General features: G+C 41.3%; 1 protein-coding gene across 3 annotated transcripts in view; it reads right to left on the bottom strand.

The window, feature by feature from the left end:
- LOC139756755 (nose resistant to fluoxetine protein 6-like) overlaps positions 1-18079 on the bottom strand; it is a 62431-nt gene extending 44352 nt beyond the window's left edge. For 2 of the 3 annotated variants that reach the window (XM_071676505.1, XM_071676506.1), the window contains exons 1-5: positions 17922-18079; positions 17276-17416; positions 9853-9988; positions 6446-6656; positions 657-763 (exon numbers count right to left, since the gene is read on the bottom strand). In XM_071676505.1, the coding sequence (XP_071532606.1) occupies positions 657-763; positions 6446-6656; positions 9853-9988; positions 17276-17416; positions 17922-18027 (701 nt within the window). In that variant the 5' untranslated portion in view covers positions 18028-18079. Of the gene's footprint in view, positions 1-656; positions 764-6445; positions 6657-9852; positions 9989-13434; positions 13726-17275; positions 17417-17921 lie in introns of those variants that run through there. The other variant, XM_071676507.1, reaches the window with a different exon arrangement.
- Between the last annotated feature and the right edge of the window lie 9015 nt (positions 18080-27094).

Genomic DNA, 27094 nt, shown 5'->3' with positions numbered 1-27094 from the left:
TCCCTGGAGTACTGTTACCAATAATAAGGTTTACTGGAATGAAAAAGTACACTCACATATCACAAATCTTCCTAGCAACACACTGTTCACACTAACATTGCGTTTTACAGAGAACAAGATATTAACAGTAGACTGCCTTGATGTACAAGGTGTACTTATATAAGTAATAACAGATTGCTCTGGAATGTACCAGGTGTACTAACAAAAGTAACACTGACAGCAGATTGCCTCAGAACGTCACCAACAGCTGACTGGCTTGAGATGTACTTAATAACAGCACTGCTCTGAGATGTACAAGATGTAATTATACAGGTAACATTAACAGCATTGTCCTGAGATGTACAGTATGTGCTTATACAGATAACATTAACAGCAGTGTCTTTGTGTCTCCTGTGCCCTCACATAAAAGTAAAATCAACAGGAAAGAGCCGAAAGACATACAAGGCATTTACATTGAAGAACATCAACAGCAGTGTCATAAAATGTTTAAGGTGTATCAATATAAAAAGCAATTTTAACAGTTATGTACAAATAATAATATCAAATACAATAATGTGCAGGGTGATTCCATAATAGAAACATTGATTCTGTTCTAAAACTTACAAGGAGCAACCAAAAATGTCAAAAATACTGTCCAAAGATGTATGTGTACTCACATAAAGCCAATGTCTCCTGCAGTGAATACTAGCTCAGGATCCTGGACATCACATCTTATGACATATGGAACGATGTCAGTCTCCCAAAGGACTTCATGAAGACTCTCCTGTTGGGACACAAGTCAAATGTTCACGTGCAATCAGTTATACCAGCTTAAGGGATAGTATCTTACGGTTATACCCATCCCTAAAGGTTATTTTGTTGTTAGATTAGCATTTGATGGCCATAATGGAACATATTCTTAAAAAGGCTCTTAATATTCATGAAATACCCTCATCATATTTTATTCTTCCCTTAAATAATGAATCATGTAAGATACATATGATAAAAACAAACATAATAAATACAGTGCTTTACACAAACCAAGAGGGACATTTAGAGATCAATCTACACTAAACATCAATGGTATTTAAAGGCTTTCGTTTTATGTAACAGTAATTCTAGAGGTTAGTGTTTCACACTAGATACTGGCAATATCTGGAAGCTGATGCTTCATGTGTCAGTAATACTTAGGGGTCAGTACTGTGCACCAAAAATTACAATACTTAGTGGTTAATTTTTCATATCATGATGATGAGTCTTCCAAATGAGTCAGTATATGAGAAAGAGAGATGACAGCCTAACTCTCTTTGGGAATGTTATTTCATAACTGTTCACCATTTCCTGCTCTAAGTAGTAGTGCCAGGAACAGACAAAAACAATGTTCTCACTCTCTAGCTGTCATGTATTGTGCATTGAAAGCAAGCCCACCATCCACAGCCATGCCCCATGATTGATTTATCAGTTACCCTAACCTCTTAATATGCCATTTCTAAGAATAATATAATACAGTATACAGTATATACCTGGGAGTGGAGCCAGTAATAAATGGAACCATGGGAGCTGAAGTGTGACAGCCACAGGATGGGTGAGGGGCCAAATGTTCTGGGTGCAGAGGAAAGTGTGGAAATAGAGGTCACTGTCTTTATGGGCAGAGATGATATGTTTGATAGTCTAGCAATCCTGTTGGTGCCATAAAGAATAGGATGAATGTGTTGGAAATAAAACGCTTGAGGACAATACCTGGGTGAGGAGGGGTGATTGAATAAGAGATAATAAGGAAGGAAAGAGGTGTGGTAGTAAAAGGTGTGTGTATGGGACAGCTGTTGTATCATGGTATCAAGATATGGATAGAATGACTAAGAATGTATACATATAAACAGTGGAGGAAACAAGGAAAAGCTGAAAACAATGGAGAAGGTAGAAGGATAGAGAGGAAGATGCTTTGAAGGTTTGGGGCCTAAGCATGCAAGGGATAGAATGAATTAGAGCAAGGTGGTATACAGAGGAAAATGTGCTTTCAGTTGGGTGAACCAGGGCATATGAAGCAGTAAGTGACAACAAGAGAAAGGTCTGTGGGATCTGGTTGTGGATAGTGGACTCTGGCTTTGGTACATTATATACGAGAGCTTGAGAAAGGATGTGTGAATGAGGCCATTTATTCAACTGTTCCTGGTGTTAATTCACAAATGCAAGAAATGTTGAACATATATGATTTTTTTCAAGTTTGTATGCCAATTTCTGTGTAAGTTAGTACCAGGAATACACAAAGGAAAGGTCTCATCTGCTCACAACCATTCTCTAGCTGTCATGTGTAATGCACTGCAACCACAGCCTCCGCTCACAACCATTCTCTAGCTGTCATGTGTAATGCATTGCAACCACAGCCTCCAGTTCACAACCTGGACTCACAGACCTTTCCACGGGTTCCCACAGCTGCTTCATGTACCCTGCTTCAGTCCACTGGCAGCACATCAACCCCTGTATACCACACTGCTCAAATTCACTCTCTCCTATGCATAGTTTTTCACCCTCCAGCATTTTCAGGCTCCAAGCACTCAAAATCTTTTTTCACTCCATCCTTCCATCTCCAATTTGGTCTTCTTCCCCTTGTCCCTTCCACTTTTGATACATATATCCTACCTGTCAACCTCTCCTCACTCATTCTCTCTATATGTCCAAATCATATCAGCACACATTCTTCAGCTCCTTCTACCACACCCTTCTTATCACTACTCTTCTCTCTTACTCTTCATTACTTAGTGAAACCACCGTACACCAAGTACTGTCCTTAAATTTAATTTCCAACACATGCACCCTCCTCCACACATTCTCATTGGTGGTTCAGGCCTCATATCCATGCAACATCAATGGGGCTAGTGTACCTTCAAACTTATCCATTTTCATCCTAACATATAACAACCTTTCTTTCCCCATATACCTCAATGCTCTCAGAAGCATCATCCGTAACCCAACTTATGATTCACTTCCCTTTTCATGGTTCTATATGCTGCCATGTCCACTCCCAGGTATCTAAAACACTTCACTTTCTCTAAATTTTCTCCATTCAAACTCACACCCCCAACTAACCTCTATCTCTGCTGCTAAACCTAAAAACCTTTCTTCCCTTCACATTTACTCTCAGCTTCCTCCTTTCACACACTCTCTTAAACTCAGATACCAACTTCTGCAGTTCTCACCTGAATCTGCCAACAGTGCTGTGACATCAGCAAACAACAAATGACTCACTTCCAGGGCCTCCTCATCCCGTACAAACTGCAAACTCACCTGTCTTTCCAAGAGCCTTACAATTACCTTTCGCTACCCCAATCATAAACAAATCAAACAGATGTGGTGCATTACATACCCCTCCTAAAGGCCCACCTTCACCTGGAACCACTCACCCTCCTCTCTTCCAACTTCCACACACAACTTACACTTTGCATGAAAGAGGCAGGAGGTCAAGAGAAGGGTGCAAGAGGTGAAAAAGAGGGCAAATGAGAGTTGGGGTGAGAGAGTATCATTAAATTTTAGGGAGATAGGGGAGAAAGAATACTTCCCACATATTCCCTGCGTGTCGTAGAAGGCGACTAAAAGGGAAGGGAGCGGGGGGCTGGAAATCCTCCCCTCTCGTTTTTTTTTTTTCCAAAAGAAGGAACAGAGAAGAGGTCCAGGTGAGGATATTCCCTCAAAGGCCCAGTCCTCTGTTCTTAACGCTACCTCGCTATCGCGGGAAATAGCGAATAGTATAAAAAAAAAAAAAAAAAAGATGTTTTGGAAGGAGGTAAATAAAGAACAAGTAGTGGTGATATGAGAAGGAGATGGCGCAAGTATTTTGAAGGTTTGTTGAATGTGTTTGATGATAAGAGTGGCAGATATAGGGTGTTTTGGTCGAGGTGGTGTGCAAAGTGACAGGGTTAGGGAGAATGATTTGGAAAACAAAGAGGTAGTAAAAGCTTTGCGGAAGATGAAAGCCGGCAAGGCAGCGAGTTTGGACAGTATAGAGGTGGAATTTATTAAAAAAGGGGGTGACTGTATTGTTGACTGGTTGGTAATTCAATGTATGTATGACTCATGGTGAGGTGCCTGAGGACTGGCAGAATGCTTGCATAGTGCCATTGTACAAAGGCAAAGGGGATAAAAGTGAGTGCTCAAATTACAGAGGTATAAGTTGTACGGAGGAGGGTGGATGTTTCAGTAATGAAATGTTTGATGACAATATGTGATGTGAGGTGGTTTGATCAAGTAAGTAATGAAAGGGTAAGAGAGATATGTTGAAATTAAAAGAGTGTTTGAGAGAGCAGAAAAGGGTCTGCTGAAATGGTTTGGACATATGGAAAGAATGAGTGAGGAAAGACCGACAAGGAATATATATGTGTCAGAGGTGAAGGGAACAAGGAGAAGCATGAGACAAAAGTGGAGGTGGAAAGATGGAGTGAAAAAGATTTTGAGCAACTGGGGCCTGAGCATACTGGAGGGTGAGAGGCATGCAAGGAATACAGTGAATTGGAACGGTGTGGTATACCAGGGTCGACATGCTGTCAATAGATTAAACCAGGGCAAGTGAAGCGACTAAGAAAAACCATGGAAAAGTATGTGGGGCCTGGATGTGGATAGGCAGCTTTGGTTTTGGTGCATTACACATGACAGCTACAGACTAAGTGTGAATGAATGTGGCCCTTTAGTCTGTTTTCCTTGTGCTACTGTGCTGAAATGGGGGGTAGCAATGCTATTTCCTGTGGGGTGGGGTAGCGCTAGGAATAGATGAAGGCAACCAAGATATCTATATGTATGTACATATGTATACCTCTCTTTTCAAACCAGGTATTTCGAATCACCAGTATTTTTTCAGCACACAGATACACAAGTTCTTCATCATTTCCATTCACAACACTGAATATCCCATGTACACCAATTATACCCTCAATTGCCACATTACTCACCTTCACATTTAAATCACCCATCACTAATACCCAGTCTCTTGCACCAAAGCTGCTGGCACACTTACTCGACAGCCCCCGAAACACTTGGTTCTCATGACCTTTCTTCTCATGATAAGGTACATAAGCACCAATAATCACCCATCTCTCTCCATCCACTTTCAGTTTTACCCACATTAATCTAGAATTTACTTTCTTACACTCTATCACACACTCCCACAGCTCCTGCTTTAGGAGTAGTTCTACTCCTTCCTTAGCTCTTGTTCTCTCACCAACCACTGACTTTACTCCCAAGACATTCCCAACCCATTCTTTCCCTTTACCCTTCAGCTTCATTTTACTCAGCCTGAACATCCAGGTTTTTTCCTCAAACATACTACCTATCTATCCTTTCTTCTCATATTGGATATATCCACACATAATCAGACACACCAATCTGAGCCCTTGAGAAGAATAAGCACTGCCCATTTGACTCCTTCTGTTTCCCCTTTTAGAAATTGAAATACAAGGAGGGGAGGGTTTCCAGCCCCCAATTTCCCACCCCCTTTAGTCAGGCCATGTCAATACACCAACTAAGTTTAGTATATGAGAGATTTGGCAAGACAGGGAATGCAAAGGAAATGAATTGTGGAGTGGTAGAGTGGGTGAAATGTGATACTTTGAGGTTGTTTGGGCATGTGGAAAGAAAGCAAGACGGGGAGTTTGCAGGGAGAGTGTATGATGGTACACTTAAAGAGGTTGATGAGAGAGGAAGAATACCTGTGATAGGGAATAAAGTGAAAGAATAATGGAGGGAAAGAAATGGTGGAAGAAGTGTGGAATGGTGTATGGAAGGGATAAGCAGACTCTTTTGCTGGGGCCTCCCTATTGATGGGAGTTCCTGTAGTGAACAGGCATCAGAGATACAAACATAAAGACCATAAATCCATACAGCTGGTACTAATAGAATTAATGCTGTTCAATATATGAACTATACACGTGCAAACTCACACAAAAAATGAAAATATATTACTGCTAAACATCATTAAATAAAAATATAAGTACCAGCATCTGGAAGTGGCTCAACACAATTTATCTTTCTCTCTCTTAAGAGAATATGAAGAAGCATTAGGATGTTCTATCAAACCTAAAATTATGGCTTTATGATATCTTATTTGAGGTATCTGACAATGGCTCACTGTGATTTCTGTTTCTTTCTCTCTATACAGACTTTATAGGATGAAGAAGCATTAGGAAGCTTTCCATAACCTAAATTCAGGTCAATAACAGGCATCCAATCAGTAAGTTGCTGTTTTGAACTACATTTAGCAAAAAGCAAATGTTAATGTGTTATGAGGATACTGCTATGTTCTGGGATGTCTTATTATGATGAAAATTATACAAACTGTTTATTCTGCCTCCTTAATAAATACTGGGATATATCTAAATACATTCAATTTTGACATCAATATCCTAATATGTTTAGGCACAATACTCAATAATTTCCAGAGACTTCAGAGGTTACAGGTTTTAATGAGTGTGTACTGTACCTGTAAATCCTCCCGGGTGCAAGCATTAGGCATGCAGGTGCTGTATATAAGATCATCTCCAGAGTTAGCATTGATGGCCGAAACTGGCATCCTCAGGCCTGGCACTTTTGGTGGCAACAGATGTTTTAAAGCAGAAGCACGGAAATCAGTGAGATGTCTCTGCCAGCTACCAACTGCTTCCAAACGTGCAGTTTTGTTAGTCTGTGTTTTACTAGAGGTGAAAGATCACATATTAGGACAGAGTTATCTGCTTTTAAGTTCAGAACTCATACAGCTTTAATATACTTTCAACAGAATTAAATCCTGAAGTTTATCATAACAATATTGTGATGGATAGATATCCAGTATCATGACTGCTGCCACACATTTGCTTAGCTGTGTTACTAGTGAATGACTGAAAGCCAAAGCTAAACAATCCCTAACAAACTACAAAACTACATTATACTACAAACTACAAACTACAAACTACATTATAATGCAACATATAATTAGTGTAATTGGTATAATTGGTGTACATGGGGTGCTCAGTATTGTAAATGAAAAAGGTGAAGAGCTTGTAGATTTGTGTGCTGAAAAACAACTGGTGATGGGGAATACCTGGTTTAAAAAGAGAGATATACATAAGTATACATATGTAAGTAGGAGAGATGGCCAGAGAGCATTACTGGATTAAGTGTTAGTTGATAGGCATGTGAAAGAAAGACTTTTGGATGTTGATGTGCTGAAAGGGGCAACTGGATGGATGTCTGATCATTATCTTGTGGAGGCGAAGGTGAGGGTTTGTAGAGGTTTTCAGAAAAGAAGAGAGAATGTTGGGGTGAAGGGAGTGGTGAATATAAGTGAGCTTGGAAAGGAGACCTGTGTGAGGAAGTACCAGGAGAGACTGAGTGCAGAATGGAAAAAGGTGAGAGCAAATGACGAAAGGGGAGTGGGGGAGGAATAGGATGTATTTAGGGAAGCAGTGATGGCTTGCACAAAAGATGCCTGTGGCATGAGAAAGGTGGGAGGTGGGCAGATTAGTGAGTGGTGGGATGAAGAAGTAAGATTGTTAGTGAAAGAGAGAAGTGAGGCATTTCGACAATTTTTGCAGGGAAATAGTGCAAATGACCGGGAGATGTATAAAAGAAAGAGGCAAGAGGTCAAGAGAAAGGTGCAAGAGGTGAAAAAGAGGGCAAATGAGAGTTGGGGTGAGTTGGGGTGAGACAAGAGAACAAATGGGGTTAATGGGGAGGTAATAACAAGAAGTGGTGATGTGAGAAGGAGATGGAGTGAGTATTTTGAAGGTTTGTTGAATGTGTTTGATGACAGAGTGGGAGATGTAGGGTGTTTTAGTCGAGCTGGTGTGCAAAGTCAGAGGGTCAGGGAGAATGGTTTGGTAAACAGAGAAGAGGTAGTAAAAGCTTTACAAAAGAAGAAAGCCGGCAAGGCAGCGGGTTTGGATGGTATTGCAGTGGAATTTATTAAAAAAGGGGGTGACTGTGTTGTCGACTGGTTGGTGAGAATAATCAGTGTATGTATAGTTCATGGTGAAGTGCCTGAGGATTGGCGGAATGCATGCATAGTGTCACCGCATAAAGGCAAAGGGGATAAAGATGAGTGCTCAAATTACAGATGTATCAGTTTGTAAAGTATTCCTGGGAAACTATATGGGAGGGTATTGATTTGAGAGGGTGAGGGCATGCACAGAGCATCAGACTGGGGAAGAACTTTGAAGAATGTATGTGAAAAATACTTAGAAAAACAGATGGATTTGTATGTAGCATTTATGGATCTGGAGAAGGCATATGATAGAGTTGATAGAGATGCTCTGTGGAAGGTATTATGAGTATTTAGTTGGGGAGGTAAGTTACTAGAAGCAATGAAAAGTTTTTATCGAGGATGTAAGGCATATGTACAAGTAGGAAGAGAGGAGAGTAATTGGTTCCCAGTGAATGTTGGTTTGCGGCAGGGGTGTGTGATGTCTTTATGGCTGTTTATTTTGTTTATGGATGGGGTTGCTAGGGAGGTGAATGCAAGAGTTTTGGAGAAAGGGGTAAGTATGTAGTCTGTTCTGGATGAGAGGGCTAGGGAGGTGAGTCAGTTGTTGTTTGCTGATGATACAATGCTGGTGACTGAGTCTGATATAGTGTGTGAAAAAAGAAAGCTGAGAGTAAATGAGAATAAGAGAAAGATTATTAGGCTCACTAGGGATGAGGGACAAGTTAATTGGGAGGTACGTCTAAATGGAGAAAAACTGGAGGAAGTGAAGTGTTTTAGATATCTGGGAGTAGATTTAGCAGCAGATGGAACCATAGAAGCAGGCGAAGGTTCTGGGAGTGTTGAAGAATGTGTGGAAGGTGAGAACGTTATCTCAGAGAGTAAAAATGGAAATGTTTGAAGGAATAGTGGTTCCAACAATGTTACATGGTTGCGAGGCATGGGCTATAGATAAGGTAGTGCGGAGGAGGGTAGATGTGTTGGAAATGAGATGTATGAGGACAATATGTGGTGTGAGGTGGTTTGATTAAGTAATGAAAGGATAAGAGATGTGTGGTAATAAAAAGAGTGTGGTTGAGGCAGCAGAAGAGGAAGTATTGAAATGGTTTGGTCACATGGAGAATGAGTGAGGAAAGATTGACAAATAGGATATATGTGTCAGAGGTGGAGGGAACGAGGAGAAGTGGGAGACCAAAGTGAAGGTGGAAGGATGGAGTGAAAAAGATTTTGAGCGATCGGGGCCTGAACATACAGGAGGGTGAAAGGCGTGCAAAGAATAGAGTGAATTGGAACGATCTGGTATACCGGGGTCAACGTGCTGTCAATGGATTGAACCAGTGCATGTGAAGCGTCTGGGGTAAACCATGGAAAGTTTTGTGGGGCCTGGATGTGGAAAGGGAGCTGTGGTTTCGGTGCATTACACATGACAGCTAGAGACTGAGTGAAAATGAATGTGGTCTTTGTTGTCTTTTCCTAGCGCTACCTCACACACGCACAGGGGGAGAGGGATGCCATTTCATGTGTGGCATGGTGGCGACGAAAATGGATGAAGGCAATAAGTATGAATATGTACATGTGTATACATATGTATACGTCTGTGTATGTATATGTATGCATACGTTGAAATGTATAGGTATGTATATGTGCGTGTGTGGGCGTTTATGTATATACATGTGTATGTGGGTGGGTTGGGCCTTCCTTTCGTCTGTTTCCTTATGCTACCTCGTTAACGTGGGAGACTGACAAAGTATAATAAATAAAAAAATCAATAATGTTATCAATATTATATAATCTTATGGATACTTAAGCTTAGAAATATATAATGCACAGTATTCCTTTTGACTGACACTACAACAAAACTCTAGAAGTAATATCTTTTGCAACACAATGATATTTTGTAAATAAAAAAAGAGTATGAGAGAGGCCCACACCTGAGATATATGATGCAGTACTTGCCCTTTATGGAGAAGTCAGGGACGTTGGTGGTGACACATTCATCAAACATACCGAGAAAGAACCAATTGCCATACGCGATACCATCATTACTCTTGCCCCATGCATCCACCACTTGCAAAGAGATACAAACAAACTTACATTATTACTAAAGAAAATGAAATCATATACATACTAAACTATAAAAAGGTTGGTATGCAGCAATACTAATAAGATGTCTGAGAAGCAAGAGTCCTTTGAAATTAAAAATTTGGAATTAGATTAACAAATTGAGAAAAGGAAATTAAAATCTAAAAAGAAAGTAATTATTATGCACAAGGTAACAGTGAATCAATTAATATTATTGCAATATGAAAGGATTATTACAAGGGTTTAGTAAATTTTCAGGTAATGTGAAATAACTAAAATAGTCCACTCAAGGACACTGGGATATGTAATAAAGCCATAATGGTATTTAGGCCCAAGTCGCTTGATAACACTAGCTTTGCAGGCGTTAGCATTCAAAACAGATGCATTAAGTCCAAATTACCTGTTAAAACAGTTATTGAGAAATTGGGTATTCACATGAAAATATTTATTTATTTATTCATTCAATATACTTCGTCGGTCTCCCGCGTTAGCGAGGTAGCGCAAGGAAACAGCCGAAATAATGGCCCAACCCACCTACATACACAGGTATATACATACACGTCCACGCACACACATATACATACCTATACATATCAGCGTATACATATACATACACAGACATATACATATATATATACACATATACATAATTCATACTTTCTGCCTTTAATCATTCCCGTCGCCACCCCGCCACACCTGAAATGACAACGCCCTACCCCCGCATGAGCGCTAAGTAGCACTAGGAAAAGCCAACAAAGGCCACATTCGTTCACACTCAGTCTCTAGCTGTCATGTATAATGTACCGAAACCACAGCTCCCTTTCCACATCCAGTCCCCACAAAACTTTCCATGGTTTACCAGACGATTCACATGCCCTGGTTCAATCCATTGACAGCACGTCTACCCCGGTGTACCACATCGTTCCAATTCACTCTATTCCTTGCATGCCTTTCACCCTCCTGCATGTCCGGGCCCCGAGTGCTCAAAATCTATTTAACTCCATCCTTCCACCTCCAATTTGGTCTCCCACTTCTCGTTCCCTCCACCTCTAACACATATATCCTCTTAGTCAATCTTTCCTCACTCATTCTATCCATGTGACCAAACCATTTCAATACACCCTCTTCTGCTGTCTCAACCACACTCTTTTTATTACCACACATCTCTCTTACCCTTTCATTGCTTACTCGATCAAACCACCTCACACCACATACTGTCCTCAAACATCTCACTGCAAGCACATCCACCCTCCTCTGCACAACTCTATCTATAGCCAATGTCTCACAACCATATAACATTGTTGAAACCACTATTCCCTCGAACATACCCATTTTTGCTTTCCAAGATAAAGTTCTCATCTTCCACACATTCTTCAATATTCCCAGAACTTTCGCCCACTCCCCCACCCTGTGACACTTCCGATTCCATGGTTCCATCCGCTGCCAAATCCACTCCCAGATATCTAAAACGTTTCACTTCCTCTAGTTTTTCTCCATTCAAACTTACCTCCCAACTGACTTGTCACTCCACCCTACTGTACCTAATAACCTTACTCTTATTCACATTTACTCTCAGCTTTACCAAACTTAGTCACCAGCTTCTGCAGTTCCTCACCCGAATCAGCCACCAACACTGTATCATCAGCGAACAACAACTGACTCACTTCCCAAGCCCTCTCATCCTCAACAGACTGCATACTTGCCCCTCTCTCCAAAACTCTTGCATTCACCTCCCTAACAACCCTATCGATAAACAAATTAAAACAACCATGGAGACATCATGCACCCCTGCCGCAGCCCGACATTCACTGAAAACCAATTACTTTCCTCTCTTCCTACTCGTACACATGCCTTACATCCTCGATAAAAACTTTTCACTCTTTCCAGCAACTTACCTCCCACCATATACTCTAAATACCTTCCACAGAGCATCTCTATCATATGCCTTCTCCAGATTAATAAATGCGACATACAAATACATTTGCTTTTCTAAGTATTTCTCACATACATTCTTCAAAGCAAACTCCTGATCCACACATCCTCTACCACTTCTGAAACCACACTGCTCTTCCCCAATCTGATGCTCTGTACATGCCTTCACCCTCTCAATCAATACCCTCCCATATAATTTCACAGGAATACTCAACAAACTTATTCCTCTGTAATTTGAGCACTCATCTTTATCCCCTTTGCCTTTGTACAATGGCAATATGCATGCATTCTGCCAATCCTCAGGCACTTCACCTTGAGACATACATACATTGAATATCCTCACCAACCCGTCAACAACACAGTCACCCCCTTTTTTAATAGATTCCACTGCAATACTATACAAACCCGTTGCCTTCCCGGCTTTCCTCTACCGCAAAGCTTTCACTACCTCTTCTCTGTTTACCAAATCATTCTCTCTGACCCCTCTCACTTTGCACACCACCTCGACCAAAACACCCCACATATGCCACTCTATTATCAAACACATTCAACAAACCTTCAAAATACTCACTCCATCTTCTCACATCACCACTACTTGTTATTACCTCTCCATTAGCCCCCTTCACTGATGTTCCCATTTGTTCTCTTGTCTTACGCACTTTATTCATTTCCTTCCAAAACATCTTCTTTAATTCCCTAAAATTTAATGATACTCGCTCACCCCAACTCTCATTTGCCCTCTCTTTCACCTATTGCACCTTTCTCTTGACCTCCTGTTTCTTTCTTTTATACATCTCAAGTCATTTGCACTATTTCCCTGCAAACATCGACCAACTGCCTCTCTCTTCTCTTTCACTTACAGTCTTACTTCTTCATCCCACCACTCACTACCCTCTCTAATCTGCCCACCTCCCACGATTCTCATGCCACAAGCATCTTTTGCATAAGCCATCACTGCTTCTCTAAATACATCCCATTCCTTACCCACTCCCTTTACATCCTTTGCTCTCACCTTTTTCCGTTCTGCACTCAGTCTCCCCTGGTACTTCTTCACACATGTCTCCTTTCCAAGCTCACTTACTTTCACCACTCTCTTCATCCAAACATTCTCTCTTCTGTTCTGAAAACCTCTACAAATCTTCACCTTCACCTCCACAAGATAAAGATCAGACATCCCTCCATTTGCACCTCTCAGCACATTAACATCCAAAAGTCTCTCTTTCACATGCTTGTCAATTAACACAATCCAATTACGCTCTCTGGCCATCTCTCCTACTTACACACACATACAGGTATTCCCAATCGCCAGTCCTTTTTCAGCACATAAACCTACAAGCTCTTCACCATTTCCATTTACAACACTAAACACCCTATGTACACCAATTATTCCCTCAACTGCCACATTACTCACCTCTGCATTCAAATCACCCATCACTATAATCTGGTCTCGTGCATCAAAACTGCTAACACACTCACTCACCTGCTCCCAAAACACTTACTTCTCATGATCTTTCTTCTCATGCCCAGGTGCATAGGCACCAATAATTGCCCATCTTTCTCCATTGTTACGAACATGGTGTGTGTGCCCACATGTTCGTATGAATCAGAGGCGCCAGGTCCAGGTGTGGGATCAGCTGCGGGGTATTCCACCACCATGTCATCGCTGCTGACGTTCGCAAAAAGGCGGGAGTGTGGCTACGCCGAGACTCTGGGACCCTCCAACCAATCAGAATGGCTCTTAGTTCCATAGCCAATCAAGGGTAGCGTTGTATAGCAGCAAGGGTGAACGCTTGTCTTGTAACGACGACACCCGCGGAGATTGGATTCCTCTCTCTCTCTCTCTAGCCAAGCAAGGTAAGTGGTTTCCCCCTGCTGTAAGCCTGTAAGCCCTGCTGTGCTGTAAGCCGTTACTGCTGTAAGCCCGTTACCCGAGTGCTGTGCTGTAAGCCCGTTACTGCTGTAAGCCCGTTACCCGAGTGCTGTACTCTAAGCCCGTTACTACTGTGTCACGTCAGGTTTAGCTAAGTGTTTACTGTGTTACATCAGGTTTAGTTAAGTGTAACGATGATGTTTACTGTGTCACGTCAGGTCTAACTAAGTGTAATGTTATCGAACATAGTGTTGTAAAAGAAAGAGATCTCCTGGCTTGAAATCTTATCTAGAATGTTAACTCATGTTCAAAGGAATGTTAACTCATGTTCAATGTGAACTCGTGTTCTGTGTTAACGTAAATGATTCATGCCTGATTTATGTGCCTATCTTTGTACACTTGAATTCTTTCATTATAAGTAGATTTAATGTAATGCTGGTCATTAATTCAATCCCATAACTTTATGATTGTGTATCCCGTTGTGAAACAACAAATCTATAACGTCCTTGCAACAACAGCTCTTTTCTGAGCTACACCTTCTGCACCTGTCAATGCAGCACATTTGTGTTACTCATCATTCTGTAGACTCTCTCCTACTTCTCACCATCACAAGAAATAAAGCAATTATACACTAGAAAAAGATGTTGGAATGCACAAGTGCTGTCTATCAAAAGATCAGAGACGGTATTGGTACATGTCAGCATCTTACACCAAGTCAGAGACTTGCCTCCCACCTGAGGCACAGGAACTGAAAATGGGCCCAGGAATATCTTGTTTTTTATATCTGACTTGTACGAAGTAGTTGGCAGGCAGCCAATGACCAAGGAGGTACCACCCCATGGGCATCAGGAGGGTTAGAGATAGCTGCATAGTAAGTCAGCACTTCATTGGTTGTCAAGTTGCACTCCTCTGACCCAGGTAGCTGTCTCTTCTTTCTGCCTCACCCACATATGGATTACTGGCACTCTGTCCTCAAACATACAATCTCTCCTTGTCATATATAACACTTGACAACACTGAAATCACACAGCTCATTCTTCAAAACTCTAGATTTTCCTGCTGTGAGCAATATGTGCTAGTCCTGCCTTTTGGCAAACTAGTAGGAACATTAAATAGAAGTAGTAGGCAAGAGCTTTACATAGAAACATCAGGTAGAAGTAGAAGGTAGGAGCATTAGGTAGTAGTAAGTAGGAACATTAGGTAGGAGCCTCTCCAAACACTCCAAGAGCTGCCCTCTGCCTAGTTGTGGAAACTCTAATGCCATGGCCAACCCCCTTGAGAGAGTTTCAGCTGGAACAGGCATCAGAGATATAGACAGAAGGTTAGGTTGACACAAATGTGTCACTGACCAAACTGTGCCCTAAATAAACTGACCAATCTGTGCCCTAAATTCTTACAATGGTAAATTGTTGCAATCATTTATCTGAGATACATCAGTGAATGTGCACAACTTCATCTGCTGTCCCTTTAGTTATGGGAAAAATATTTCTTCATATCTTTTCTGAGTTTTCATCAGTTCCCTTGGTAACAGAGAAAGATGTACTACAACTATTGCCAACACAGCTGTCAATGACTCATCCATTTCCTTAGATGAGAAATTGCTGGCTACTGGGGGTAACATATTTTCAGAAAAATACCACTGTTGAACAGGAGGTTTCTGCTGGCAATACAGGAGGCATGAAGAGGAAAAATGGCAAGGGTGAAGGGTTTTACCACAAGTGCCTAGAGGGCCCAAACCTGCTAGTTTGTTTAGGACACTCTAACACAGAGCTCTAAAATATTTGTTTTAATATCAATGTTGCCTCTCATTCTTCATTTGCAAGTATCCAGCCAATGGTTTTCTGATTATCTCTGTCAACATTCTATGCACCACATTCATCAGAAGTATGATCAGTCATTCAGCGCAACTTCCCAGTCTCTTCTCAAAAATGAGCACGACATTAGCTCTCTTGCACTCCCTTACTACTACTAGACACTTGTAACAAATTCTGAGCATTTCAAGCGGCCATCAAATGTTTCTGCACCTTCCTTAGTGCATGTGGAAAGGCTACAACAGGTTCATGAACCTTATAAGCATCAAGATCCTTCAACAGCCTATTCATTTCTTTTTAACAGCTTTTCAATACATTCCAAGTGTTCTTTTCCAACCTAACTCATCACTCCTGGGATTATATCATCCTCCATTGTGAACACACTCTGGTACTTATTCCCATGGACTCTTAATTCCTCATAATCAAAAACATGTCCCTCTGAATCCCCCAGTATATCTAATTACTTTTCAATAACATTTTACTTGATGAATATATTCAAAAGTTTAGACTTTTCACTTACTTTGCTCACAATGTTTCTTTTCTGTTCTGCACTCCTTTATCTAATTATATCATCCCTTGTTCATTTCAATCTTTCAAATTCAGTTTAATCCTTGTGTCACCTAAATCTCCTTTCCAAGCTACTTTTAACTTTCAGATAGATTTCATTAAATCATATTCCTCTCCTTTCTTTTGCTTCTATTTTCTGTCATTGGTAACCATATACTTACCCCTTCACTACAGCTTTCCATCAAACTTTCTGCAACAAAGCCCCATACTCTAGCAGTGAACTTCCAGTTCTCATTTTTAAGACCCTAAAGAAAATGTTAGGTCTACATAGTTACCACAACTTTGTCTCCTTAATGAGTTAGGTTTTCAGTCTGATCTTGTTATGTCCTCACTAATCACATAGTCTGATTCAAGCACTACGCGAAACATGAGGTATAACATATTCTTATTTCCAAGTTATATATCAAGATTAGATCTAGAAATGATGGTGTATCAGTCTCTCTAGTATGGTCAGTGAAATGTCAAGGAAAATCTGTCTCTGAACACATTTTCAAAATCTGTATCACCACGTGAATCCAAGTTTCCACCACCACTTTCTTTATACTTAAAACACATCTTCATCAGAATCTTATACCACCTCAAAGAGACTCATATTTTGCTGCTGGTTATCCCATTCTAATCATGCCTTCATCACTCACTAGATAATTCTTAAGGTCCATTAAGACATTAGAGGATTGTAATAGACCATCACTAAAATACATGTGTTCCTGATGTTACTTTATCCTTTGATACTTTTTAAAGAGACAGCCCAATAAATTTCAGAAATTCAGTCATCCCCTTTTAGGAGAGCAATTCACCCTCCTCATTTGTCTCTTCTTTCCTGTCCTTGTTATCATAAATCCCTATAAAAGATTTGTTTTGGTTTCAGATTCATGTCTTGTCCAAGATTTAATGGTTATCAACAGCCAAAGTTCATTAAACAAGAATCCATTACCCTGGGTCAAAATGAACAAAAAAAAGGAAAAAAAGGACAGACTCAAGGCTGATATTCACAGACAACCATGCCACAACGCAAGGGTAAAATGATCAACTATAGAATAGTAACCCTGCACCTTACTACACCTCGGGTACAAACAAGGTTAGTGACCTTACTTTTCAAGGCCCAATCGGTGCGATTGACCGAGGTCAGCATGGTGTCGAGGGCCTGCCTACAGGGGCTCTCAGGTTTCACTGCAACAGGCAGGTAGACCCCAGCAAAATCCACTGCGACCCGTGATAACATTTCATTTGTCTCTGAAAATATGCATCCAAAAGTTAAATTACTGGTACATGACTTCACTTCCACAGTCACACTATATACGGTATACATGTGGATGCTTATTAACATTCTCCATATGATATATTTTTTTTCAAGGTAAAGAATAACAAAAATACGATTGAACCAGACAAGAAAAATATGAGTAAACACTCATATCACAAAAGATGAGTACAGTTACCAGCGTATTAGACAGTGAAAAAAAAATCATGTTAACAACTGCCACTCATATTCTGTTCTCAAACACCCATCTACCTTTATAAAGGTAATTTACTCACGTCCAAAGTCATAATGGCAAAGTAGTAATGTTAGTGAGGCTATCATCTTTCGCTAGAGTTGTGTGACAACCCGTTGTGATAACCAGCATAGTGTAGAATGGCACTGCCGCAGCAGTAACATTAAATAGGCACACTCCCGTCATCATCCATATTGAAGGTCTGTTTTATGAATGCACGATTACTTTTAATTTGACTCGAGACTTACCTGATATAACTGGCCACCCATCTGGGAGTTTGATACTTGTGGCCACGCCAACACACAGTAGCACTAGAAGCAGAGGAGCGCCCACATCCTTCCTCGAATGTGCCATCTTCCTAATGTGACGTATTGGTTTGAGGCCAGTCAGACATTACATGCTTAAACACTATCTTCCCAGGTAAGTGTTATCGATCACACAGCCCCATTTTATCTAAAATTCCTACATCACATCAGGAACTCCATATACTTATCTCTAATCACACATGTCCAATCACTTCTCTGATTACATCCCTCCACTCATGGTGAGGGAGCGACGTGTACACGTGGGACACAAGGATGGTTAGTTGTTCGTGTTCTAGGCCTTTTAACTACCCATGGTCATTAAGACCGTCAACAACAAGCTGCACCACCGACCTGAAATATCTTTAGCACCTTCAGGTGTTAAGAATGATTACAAGACCAACCTTCCTATCCTATCAAACATGGTGTTTTCACAGAATCCTGGCCTGTCTCAGTTAACTATTTTCTCTTCTACTTCCACCCCTGTTCACTTTTAAGTAGATGATTTCTCATTCCATATTTCAACTCACTTTTCCTCCCCTTCCACTTTTAACAATTAGCCGTCTTACTTATATTTCCTCTATCAGTTCTGACCTGTGTTGTATTTAGGACTGGGGAAGCATGAACATTGCAAAATTTGATATTAATAGTGCTGAAGTGCAATTTCTCTCTGTATCTCTTTTTCAAATTCATGTTTCCCTCTGTTCAATTTAAAATAATTTGTCCGTGTAATGATTTATATATGTTGAGCATATCCATGTCCACCGTTTTGAAAACCCCATGTTATTAACAATAGAATAACTGCTTCCCAAAAGCCTAGGTGTCGTAATTACTTTTTTTTGTGAGCATCTGTTTCGCATCTCCATACAATTTTATTTACCCAAGTATGAAATGCTGTTCTTATATCACGGAGACTTTACCCTCCAACTCTTTGTGGATTATTTTGGCCACTGTTATCTTAAGCTGTCTGCATGTGTCCCAACCTCAAGTTTTGGACCCCTAGTGCGCGCTTGACTGCTTCCCGCAAGTGCATGGAGACAGCCCACTCTCTAGAGGATTGGCTGTTGCGGTACCTCTTCTTTCCTCGACCAGCTAAGTTGTGGCATTCTCTTCCTTATTTAGTCTTTCCCTTTTCATATAACCTTTCTCCCTTTAAGAGTCAGGTCTGCAAACACTTGCGGAGCCTTGGTTGAATTGTACTTGCTGTTTCGTACAAGGTTCTGTTGTCCATAACCTGTTTTGTTTCTTTTTTTTCTCAGTAACTAGTCCTCTGAAGATGTGGTAATACACGAAAATGCTCAGAATTCTCGTGTTTCTTATTCATTATGGTGTTTCTGCATTAACGCAGTCACGTGTTTGTTGTGGTTTACACATACACCCGGCCTGAATTAGGTAGGCGTGGAGCAGCTGGGCCTAGGAGAGTCCCTCCTGGTCCTTGTGTACCTGGCAATGGAGTCCCCATTTTTGAGTTTTAGTTGGCCCTTATTTTTATAATAGTCCCCATATTTCACATTTTCATTTTTTCATGGGGGGGGGGGAGGGGTCTACCAAGCCCGTTTGCGCCTGGAGGGGTTGTCCCTTCATTTATATTTTCTGGATTTAGGGAAGTCGGACTACGAGGTCCTGGGTCTGGTATGGTAGACCCATTTTTTTCTATTTTCTAGATTTGTGTGCTACCATGCCCCCTCGTGTCTGGTAGGATAGTCCCATTCTTACATATTTCTGGGATGGTGTAGGGTAGGGGGCTGTCAGGTTCATGTATCTGATGGGATGGTGTAGGGTAGGGGGCTGTCAGGTTCATGTATCTGATGGGATGGCCATTTATAATTTATTTTTATATCTTTTGGCACTAGGGGGCCTAACGTTAGGGTCCTTATGCCACTGTTAGTATAAATATCTTTCTTCGTATTGTTAGATACGTTACGTCTTTTTTCGACCTGGTCCGGGACATTATCATTATCGAGCTGACGATGTGTATTTAATTTTTTTCCCCCGCATAGATATATGTGTAGCACACTCACCACCACACCGAAGCTAACATTATCAACGTGGGTAGGGAGAGAGCATTGACGACGTTCTACTGAAGTTTCAGCTTCTCTGTGCAAGACACCTTTATATTGCCCGCAGCAGCAGCAGCGGTGTGTGTGTGTGTGTGTGTGTGTGTGTACTTTAGGAAGTACTGCGAAGTTGCTGAAGATCGATTCTCTCCCCCTCTATGGCACATTTCTTCCTTAGTTGTTCATTCCATTTCTGCAACGTGAAATGAGAGCTACCCACCTCTCTTCATTACTCAATTTCACTTGTATTTGACACTATACTTAATCAGGGGTTAGAAGGCTGTAAAGATGAAATGTAGAAGATTTGACATTATACCGTAACTGTCGCCAGAACCCCACCGTAGGAGATTTGTAAAAGGAAACAAACTGTCTGCCGACATTACCCAAGTCGCATTCCAGTAGTTGGATACTGGAACATTCAGCCAACAGTTCTCTGTGTATACTGAGCCAAAACTAGTATGTATAAGTGCATGAAGAACTAACAAAGAAGGGTTAGAGTATTACTTGCATTCAGATAGCCAAGTTACAGTGAACGGTTTGAGTTAATAGATTTGTTCATTGTGGAAGTGAATGTTCTTCGAAGTACGCCTAAGAACAAGAAGCCATAGCATAACTAAAGAAACGTTAGAAGGGATTCTACAATATCAGAGTAGCGGGTAAATGAAAGAATTCTGAGTGATGAAACTGTAAATGTTGACAAAAGGTTAAAATGCTGAATGGATGGAACCCAACCAAGGCAAAACTCCCTCCCCATATCGTACAGCCAAATACGTACACATACACACAGTCTCTGTACTTCTTTAGTTTACTATCAAGTTTTCCTCTGTCATTGCAAGGTTTTGCGTTCGAAATGTCGTATACCACATAAAAAAAAAAGAATCGTAAGTATGCTCGTTATTGTATTGTCAGTGTTGTGTGTGGGCAAGAATTCAGCTGCCTGCCTGGATTTTTACACTTGTTCTTCGTATCCCATGTTCACTAGACGTGATGAACATCTGATTCCCATCAGAGACCTTAAGTTCAGAGTAATGAATATAATGAAATTTGCATGCATGATGCATAATCTACCAATATGATATAGAGGCCATTGGGAAGGATAACTCGGGGAAAGTTCAAATATACAACATGGATTCAACACTGAGGACGCACATCTTAGATATTTTTTCCAAAACATAAATAAAGGCAGCAAGTATGAATTATGTACATGTGTATATATGTATATGTCTGTGTATGTATATATGAGTAAACGTTGAAATGTATAGGTATGTGCATGTGTGGACGTGTATGTATATACATGTGAATGCGGGTGTGTTGGGCCATTCTTTCGTGTTTCATTGCGCTACCTCGCCAACGCGGGAGACAGCGACAAAGTATAATGAGTATAGTGAGTCAGTTGTTGTTCGCTGATGATACAGCGCTGGTGGCTGATTCATGTGAGAAACTGCAGAAGCTGGTGACTGAGTTTGGTAAAGTGTGTGAAAGAAGAAAGTTAAGAGTAAATGTGAATAAGAGCAAGGTTATTAGGTACAGTAGGGTTGAGGGTCAAGTCAATTGGGAGGTAAGTTTGAATGGAGCAAAACTGGAGGAAGTAAAGTGTTTTAGATATCTGGGAGTGGATCTGGCAGCGGATGGAACCATGGAAGCGGAAGTGGATCATAGGGTGGGGGAGGGGGCGAAAATCCTGGGAGCCTTGAAGAATGTGTGGAAGTCGAGAACTTTATCTCGGAAAGCAAAAATGGGTATGTTTGAAGGAATAGTGGTTCCAACAATGTTGTATGGTTGCGAGGCGTGGGCTATGGATAGAGTTGTGCGCAGGAGGATGGATGTGCTGGAAATGAGATGTTTGAGGACAATGTGTGGTGTGAGGTGGTTTGATCGAGTAAGCAACGTAAGGGTAAGAGAGAGGTGTGGAAATAAAAAGAGCGTGGTTGAGAGAGCAGAAGAGGGTGTTCTGAAATGGTTTGGGCACATGGAGAGAATGAGTGAGGAAAGATTGACCAAGAGGATATATGTGTCGGAGGTGGAGGGAAGGAGGAGAAGTGGGAGACCAAACTGGAGGTGGAAAGATGGAGTGAAAAAGATTGTGTGTGATCGGGGCCTGAACATGCAGGAGGGTGAAAGGAGGGCAAGGAATAGAGTGAATTGGATCGATGTGGTATACCGGGGTTGACGTGCTGTCAGTGGATTGAATCAGGGCATGTGAAGCGTCTGGGGTAAACCATGGAAAGCTGTGTAGGTATGTATATTTGCGTGTGTGGACGTATGTATATATATGTGTAAGGGGGTGGGTTGGGCCATTTCTTTCGTCTTTTTCCTTGCGCTACCTCGCAAACGCGGGAGACAGCGGCAAAAAAAAAAAGATATATATATATATATATATATATATATATATATATATATATATTTCTGCAGAGGACGTGTGATGTGAGGCAATCTATTGATATCACGGGTTACGATAAGATAAAGATCTTGCGTTGATAAAAATGGATATCTCTGGTCAGGTGATCAATACAGACAAAGAGCGTCTGGAGTGGTAATATCTGGGGACGAGGACAAGGTCGTTCCACACCATCCAATCCAACGCTGTTGACATGTTATGAGGAAAATAAAAAGATATGAATGTGCTGCCGACAGAGAATCCAATTCACATGAAAAAGATAAGTTACAATAAGCGCATCCGCTGCTGTAATCGCCATCAAAATTTGATTTGTCTCACAAAACTTCAAACAAGTTGCGAATGTAATTGTACCCTGAGCCAATGTAGGAAACGAGAGAATCGTCCATCAGTATCAGTCTACCTTTTTTGGGCCGCAGGTTTCTGTAGAATAGATTGGATGGTTGGTTATTTGGGCTTTAGGACTATAGACTGCCAAGTTCGTGAAGGGTGTCCGCGTTATTTGATAACCATCAGTCAAAAAGTTGAACCTCTTCCCGAGGCAAAATACGCTCTCATTGAGTAGTCTGTCATGGGGTACTATTACATTGAACTGTGGTTTGGGTAAAATTAGAAAATATTTATATGATGACTTGGGGGTAATGGTACTTAGATGGAAAGGTCTTTAGGATTCGTTAGAGGGGTATTTGGATGATGTTTGTGATGAAGTAGGTAGGTAGTAGTTGTTAGGCAGCTAACGACCAGGGAGGTCTATTACCAGTACTATTAGTCTGGGTATCAGGAGGGTTTTGATGGCTGCCTAGTAAGCCAGCACTTCACTGGTTATGTTGCACTCCTCTAACCCAGGTAGCTGTCTTTTCCATCTGCCTCGTTAACGTGTGGACTACTGGCATTCTGTCGACAAACATACAATCTCTCATTGTCATATGTAACACTTGATAACATTTAACATAGTTCATTCTTCGTAACTTGAGATTCTCCTGCGATGAGCACTATACACGAACTCCGTCCGCCTTTTGGCAAGATGGTAAGATCAGTAGATAGAGTAGTGGGTAGGAACATTCAGGCAGGAGCATGAAGTAGAAACATTAAGTAGAAGTAGTAGGTAGGAGCATTAGATGGAGGTAGTCATTAGGAACTTTAGGTAGGACCTTTTGCAAACATTGCGCTAGACTTGCCTTCTGGCAGTGGTCTGTTAAGGGTGAGGCACTAGAGGCTAAGGAGGGCACCGGAGTTCTTTAGTTATGGAGACTTTGTTGCCGTGGCCATCCGTTTGAGGGAGTTCCAAGTCGAACAGGTGTCAGAAATATAGATAGATAGGTAGATGTTTTGGCTATGAGTGAAACGAAGCTTAAGGGTAAAGGGGAAGAGTGGTTTGGGAATGTCTTGGGAGTAAAGTCAGGGGTTAGTGAGAGGACAAGAGCAAGGGAAGGAGTAGCAGTACTCCTGAAACAGGAGTTGTGGGAGTATGTGATAGAATGTAAGAAAGTAAATTCTCGATTAATATGGGTAAAACTGAAAGTTGATGGAGAGAGATGGGTGATTATTAGTGCATATGCACCTGGGCATGAGAAGAAAGATCATGGGAGGCAAGTGTTTTGGGAGCAGCTGAATGAGTGTGTTAGTGGTTTTGATGCACGAGACCGGGTTATAGTGATGGGTGATTTGAATGCAAAGGTGAGTAATGTGGCAGTTGAGGGAATAATTGGTATACATGGGGTGTTCAGTGTTGTAAATGGAAATGGTGAAGAGCTTGTAGATTTATGTGCTGAAAAAGGACTGGTGATTGGGAATACCTGGTTTAAAAAGCGAGATATACATAAGTATACGTATGTAAGTAGGAGAGATGGCCAGAGAGCGTTATTGGATTACGTGTTAATTGACATGCGCGCGAAAGAGAGACTTTTGGATGTTAATGTGCTGAGAGGTGCAACTGGAGGGATGTCTGATCATTATCTTGTGGAGGCTAAGGTGAAGATTTGTATGGGTTTTCAGAAAAGAAGAGTGAATGTTGGGGTGAAGAGGGTGGTGAGAGTAAGTGAGCTTGGGAAGGAGACTTGTGTGAGGAAGTACCAGGAGAGACTGAGTACAGAATGGAAAAAGGTGAGAACAATGGAAGTAAGGGGAGTGGGGGAGGAATGGGATGTATTTAGGGTATCAGTGATGAATTGCGCAAAAGATGCTTGTGGCATGAGAAGAGTGGGAGGTGGGTTGATTAGAAAGGGTAGTGAGTGGTGGGATGAAGAAGTAAGATTATTAGTGAAAGAGAAGAGAGAGGCATTTGGACGATTTTTGCAGGGAAAAAATGCAATTGAGTGGGAGATGTATAAAAGAAAGAGGCAGGAGGTCAAGAGAAAGGTGCAAGAGGTGAAAAAGAGGGCAAATGAGAGTTAGGGTGAGAGAGTATCATTAAATTTTAGGGAGAATAAAAAGATGTTCTGGAAGGAGGTAAATAAAGTGCGTAAGACAAGGGAACAAATGGGAACTTCGGTGAAGGGCGCAAATGGGGAGGTGATAACAAGTAGTGGTGATGTGAGAAGGAGATGGAGTGAGTATTTTGAAGGTTTGTTGAATGTGTTTGATGATAGAGTGGCAGATATAGGGTGTTTTGGTCGAGGTGGTGTGCAAAGTGAGAGGGTTAGGGAAAATGATTTGGTAAACAGAGAAGAGGTAGTAAAAGCTTTGCAGAAGATGAAAGCTGGCAAGGCAGCAGGTTTGGATGGTATTGCAGTGGAATTTATTAAAAAAGGGGGTGACTGTATTATTGACTGGTTGGTAAGGTTATTTAATGTATGTATGAAGCATGGTGAGGTGCCTGAGGATTGGCGGAATGCGTGCATAGTGCCATTGTACAAAGGCAAAGGGGATAAGAGTGAGTGCTCAAATCACAGAGGTATAAGTTTTTTGAGTATTCCTGGTAAGTTATATGGGAGGGTATTGATTGAGAGGGTGAAGGCATGTACAGAGCATAAGATTGGGGAAGAGCAGTGTGGTTTCAGAAGTCGTAGAGGATGTGTGGATCAGGTGTTTGCTTTGAAGAATGTATGTGAGAAATACTTAGAAAAGCAAATGGATTTGTATGTAGCATTTATGGATCTGGAGAAGGCATATGATAGAGTTGATAGAGATGCTCTGTGGAATATATTAAGAATATATGGTGTGGGAGGCAAGTTGTTAGAAGCAGTGAAAAGTTTTTATCGAGGATGTAAGGCATGTGTACGTGTAGGAAGAGAGGAAAGTGATTGGTACTCAGTGAATGTAGGTTTGCGGCAGGGGTGTGTGATGTCTCCATGGTTGTTTAATTTATTTATCGATAGGGTTGTTAGGGAGGTGAATGCAAGAGTTTTGGAAAGAGGGGCAAGTATGAAGTCTGTTGGGGATGAGAGAGCTTGGGAAGTGAGTCAGTTGTTGTTCGCTGATCATGCAGCGCTGATGGCTGATTCATGTGAGAAACTGCAGAAGCTGGTGACTGAGTTTGGTAAAGTGTGTGAAAGAAGAAAGTTAAGAGTAAATGTGAATAAGAGCAAGGTTATTAGGTACAGTAGGGTTGAGGGTCAAATCAATTGGGAGGTAAGTTTGAATGGAGAAAAACTGGAGGAAGTAAAGTGTTTTAGATATCTGGGAGTGGATGTGGCAGTGGATGGAACCATGGAAGCGGAAGTGGATCATAGGGTGGGGGAGGGGGCGAAAATCCTGGGAGCCTTGAAGAATGTGTGGAAGTCGAGAACATTATCTCGGAAAGCAAAAATGGGTATGTTTGAAGGAATAGTGGTTCCAACAATGTTGTATGGTTGCGAGGCGTGGGCTATGGATAGAGTTGTGCGCAGGAGGATGGATGTGCTGGAAATGAGATGTTTGAGGACAATGTGTGGTGTGAGGTGGTTTGATCGAGTAAGTAACGTAAGGGTAAGAGAGATGTGTGGAAATAAAAAGAGCGTGGTTGAGAGAGCAGAAGAGGGTGTTTTGAAATGGTTTGGGCACATGGAGAGAATGAGTGAGGAAAGATTGACCAAGAGGATATATGTGTCGGAGGTGGAGGGACCGAGGAGAAGTGGGAGACCAAATTAGAGGTGGAAAGATGGAGTGAAAAAGATTTTGTGTGATCGGGGCCTGAACATGCAGGAGGGTGAAAGGCGGGCAAGTAATAGAGTGAACTGGATCGATGTGGTATACCGGGGTTGACGTGCTGTCAGTGGATTGAATCAGGGCATGTGAAGCGTCTGGGGTAAACCATGGAAAGCTGTGTAGGTATGTATATTTGCGTGTGTGGACGTATGTATATACATGTGTATGGGGGTGGGTTGGGCCATTTCTTTCGTCTGTTTCCTTGCGCTACCTCACAAACGCGGGAGACAGCGACAAAGTAAAAAAAAAAAAAAAAAGATAAGACATGGAGAAAATCAAATTGAAAACAGAGTCCCGGTCTCATCCAAGGTGCTCGTTTTAATTGTAGTTTGTATTCATTAGTGTGGCTCTGTGCCATAAGTGGAACTTGATGATCAAGTGAAAAAAGCATTAAAAAGGTACCTGTATGTTTACACTCGAAAATCAGTAAATATTTCTCTTTGGTATCAGTGTAATTATTCACAGATATATAAGTAATCCCTTTTTAGAAGTATTATTGTCTCCTTATATCATTATTTTTGTTCAACAAAATTACTTAATCT

The sequence above is a fragment of the Panulirus ornatus genome, chromosome 23 (assembly GCF_036320965.1).
Source record: "Panulirus ornatus isolate Po-2019 chromosome 23, ASM3632096v1, whole genome shotgun sequence".
Taxonomy (NCBI): Eukaryota; Metazoa; Arthropoda; class Malacostraca; order Decapoda; family Palinuridae; genus Panulirus; species Panulirus ornatus.
Note: the sequence above shows the minus strand (reverse complement) of the source record. Positions and strands in the feature narration are given on the sequence as shown.